Source organism: Larimichthys crocea, unplaced genomic scaffold, assembly GCF_000972845.2.
Source record: "Larimichthys crocea isolate SSNF unplaced genomic scaffold, L_crocea_2.0 scaffold148, whole genome shotgun sequence".
NCBI lineage: Eukaryota > Metazoa > Chordata > Actinopteri > Sciaenidae > Larimichthys > Larimichthys crocea.
The window spans coordinates 1,324,370-1,326,869 of record NW_020852030.1 but is presented as its reverse complement, the minus strand read 5'-3'; the positions used below and the strand labels follow the sequence as shown (position 1 = coordinate 1,326,869).

Below are 2,500 nucleotides of genomic sequence, written 5' to 3'. Positions count from 1 at the left end.
ATCAATGACCAACTAACCTTCTCCAGGCATGTCTCCTCAGTTCTTTACAACATGATAAAAATCAGACCTCCCCAGCTCCTGATACAGGCCGTGCTCCTCCTGACGACCTCCAGCCTGACACTGAAACCTCTTCAGATGATCCAGAGCGTGGCGGCTCGCCTGCTCTTCATGGAGCTCCTCGGTCTACCTGCAGCAGCCACGTTAAACTCACATGACTAATGATCAAACCTGTGCAGCAGGTTGAGAACTTTTAATTACAACACAGTAATAACTGTGTTTTAACTTTTAATGTCATTAGCTGCCTGTGTGTACCTCAGCTCACACAGAACAGAACCTGGACCCACAAACCACAGATGATTCCTGCAGCTCCCAACAGAGGTGGAAAAGCTTTAACACTGACTCCTCTCCTCTCCTCCTCCTCTCCTCTCCTCCTCCAGGGCAGCTCTCCCATCTCTCCTCCCAGCCCGGCGAGCCTCGCCTGGGCTCAGCGTAGTCGTCACCAGCCGGCCAGCCTGGCGCTCCGCAAGCAAGAGGAGGAGGAGAGCAAACGCTGCAAGGCTCTATCCGACAGCTATGAGCTCTCTACAGACCTCCAGGACAAGAAGGTACGTCACAAACACACACTTTGAAACAGCAGCTGTGAAACACACACCGAGTGCTTCACACACTCACGGCGTGGGCTGACTCTGTCTGTACTGTTTTCAGTTCATCTCGTTTGATTCTCTCACAGCGCCTCAGTCTGTGTAAATGTTTGTGTGAACAAAGTACAGCCCTCACATGAAGCTGGTTAGCTCTGTGTGATGTGAGCCTGATGTGTGACGGTGCCTCCTGATAGGTGGAGATGCTGGAGAGGAAGTACGGGGGACAGTTTGTGTCCCGCCGGGCAGCGAGGACGATCCAGACGGCGTTCAGACAGTACCGCATGAACAAGAACTTCGAGAGGCTTCGCAGCTCGGCCTCTGAGAGCAGGATGACCCGCCGCATCATCCTGTCCAACATGAGGATGCAGGTACACACACACACACACACACACACACACACACACACTGTATACAGCACGCATAAAAACACAACAAAAGTACTAACGTGTGTGTGTGTGTGTGTGTGTGTGTGTGTGTGTGTGTGTGTTCTTCGCTCGGTCCAGTACTCGTTTGATGAGCGGCAGCCACAGGGTCAGGGGTCAGCGGGTCAGCAGGGGTCAGAGGACGCCGGAGACATGGACGACTCGTTCTCTAAACAGGTGAACACACGTTACACACACGTTACACACACGTTACACACACGTTAAACACACACGTTACACACACGTTACACACACGTTAAACACACACGTTAAACACACGTTACACACACCTTAAACACGTTACACACACGTTACACACACGTTACACACACGTTACACACACGTTAATCACGTTACACACACGTTAAACATGTTACACACACGTTACACGTTACACACACGTTAATCACGTTAAACACACGTTACACACACATTACGCACACATTACGCACACCTTAAACACGTTAATCACGTTACACACACGTTAATCATGTTACACACACACTGCAGGTGTCTGCAGCGTCTCTGCAGGTGACGGAGTTACATCTGAACTTTCAGTCTGTCTCTGTGTCTCCTGGACTGCAGGTGAAGTCTTTGGCTGACTCCATGGACGACTCCCTCACCTGCCAGTCTGGCCGGGAGGACTCACAGGAAGTAGCAGGAGAGGGAGAGGAGGACGACGAGGAGGACGAGGAGGAGGGAGATGAAGAGGAGGAAGAGGAGGAGGAGGAAGGAGAGGAGGATGAGGAGGAAGACGAGGATGAAGACTACAGGGAGTGCGTGTGGCGCAACACCAACCCGGCGTCTCGACGCTTGGCGGGCCGGGTGGGAGGAGTGGGAGGAAGAGGAGGCGCGGGGGGAGGTGCCGCCATGCACGAGGATAGCACCGCCACCTCCTTCAGCGATGTCACCCTCTACATGGACGAAGGCTGCCTCCCCTCGTCGCCACTCTCCCGCCCACCGTCCTCGCCGCTCTCCCGCCCCGCCTCCAGCTCCGACACTGAGTACTGGGGAGGAGGTGGAGGAGGAGGTGCAGGGGGGAGGGAGGACAGCAGGGAGACAGAGGGAGGCAGCAGCGCCAGCCGGAGGAGCAGCACTCCCTGCACCGAGTGTCGAGGGGAGTACAGAGGGAGGGCGGGAGGAGGCGCAGGTGGAGGAGGAGGAGGACACCTTCCTGTCCTGACTATCGAACCGCCCAGTGACAGCTCAGTGGACATGAGTGACAGGTGAGCACAGCCAATCAGAGAGCTCCAATCCAGATCACAAACATCTTTCCATCTAATCTAAATCTAAAACATCCGTTAGTCATCAGCCTCGTTAGTACATCGTGACATCACTCTGACCTGAGCAGCTCCAATCACGGGTGGGTGTGACCGACCTTTAATCTGTAAAGATGCATCATATTTACAGTTTACTCACCTGTTCAGGTGACATTCA

At 53.9% G+C, this 2,500-nt stretch overlaps 1 protein-coding gene across 1 annotated transcript in view; it reads left to right on the top strand.

The window, feature by feature from the left end:
• Nucleotides 1-2,500, top strand: part of LOC104939233 (IQ motif and SEC7 domain-containing protein 1) — a 135,247-nt gene that overhangs the window by 110,696 nt on the left and 22,051 nt on the right. The window contains exons 4-7 of the mRNA XM_027275548.1: nt 438-605; nt 836-1,009; nt 1,145-1,240; nt 1,649-2,289. Of these exons, the coding sequence (XP_027131349.1) occupies nt 438-605; nt 836-1,009; nt 1,145-1,240; nt 1,649-2,289 (1,079 nt within the window). The remainder of the gene's footprint in view (nt 1-437; nt 606-835; nt 1,010-1,144; nt 1,241-1,648; nt 2,290-2,500) is intronic.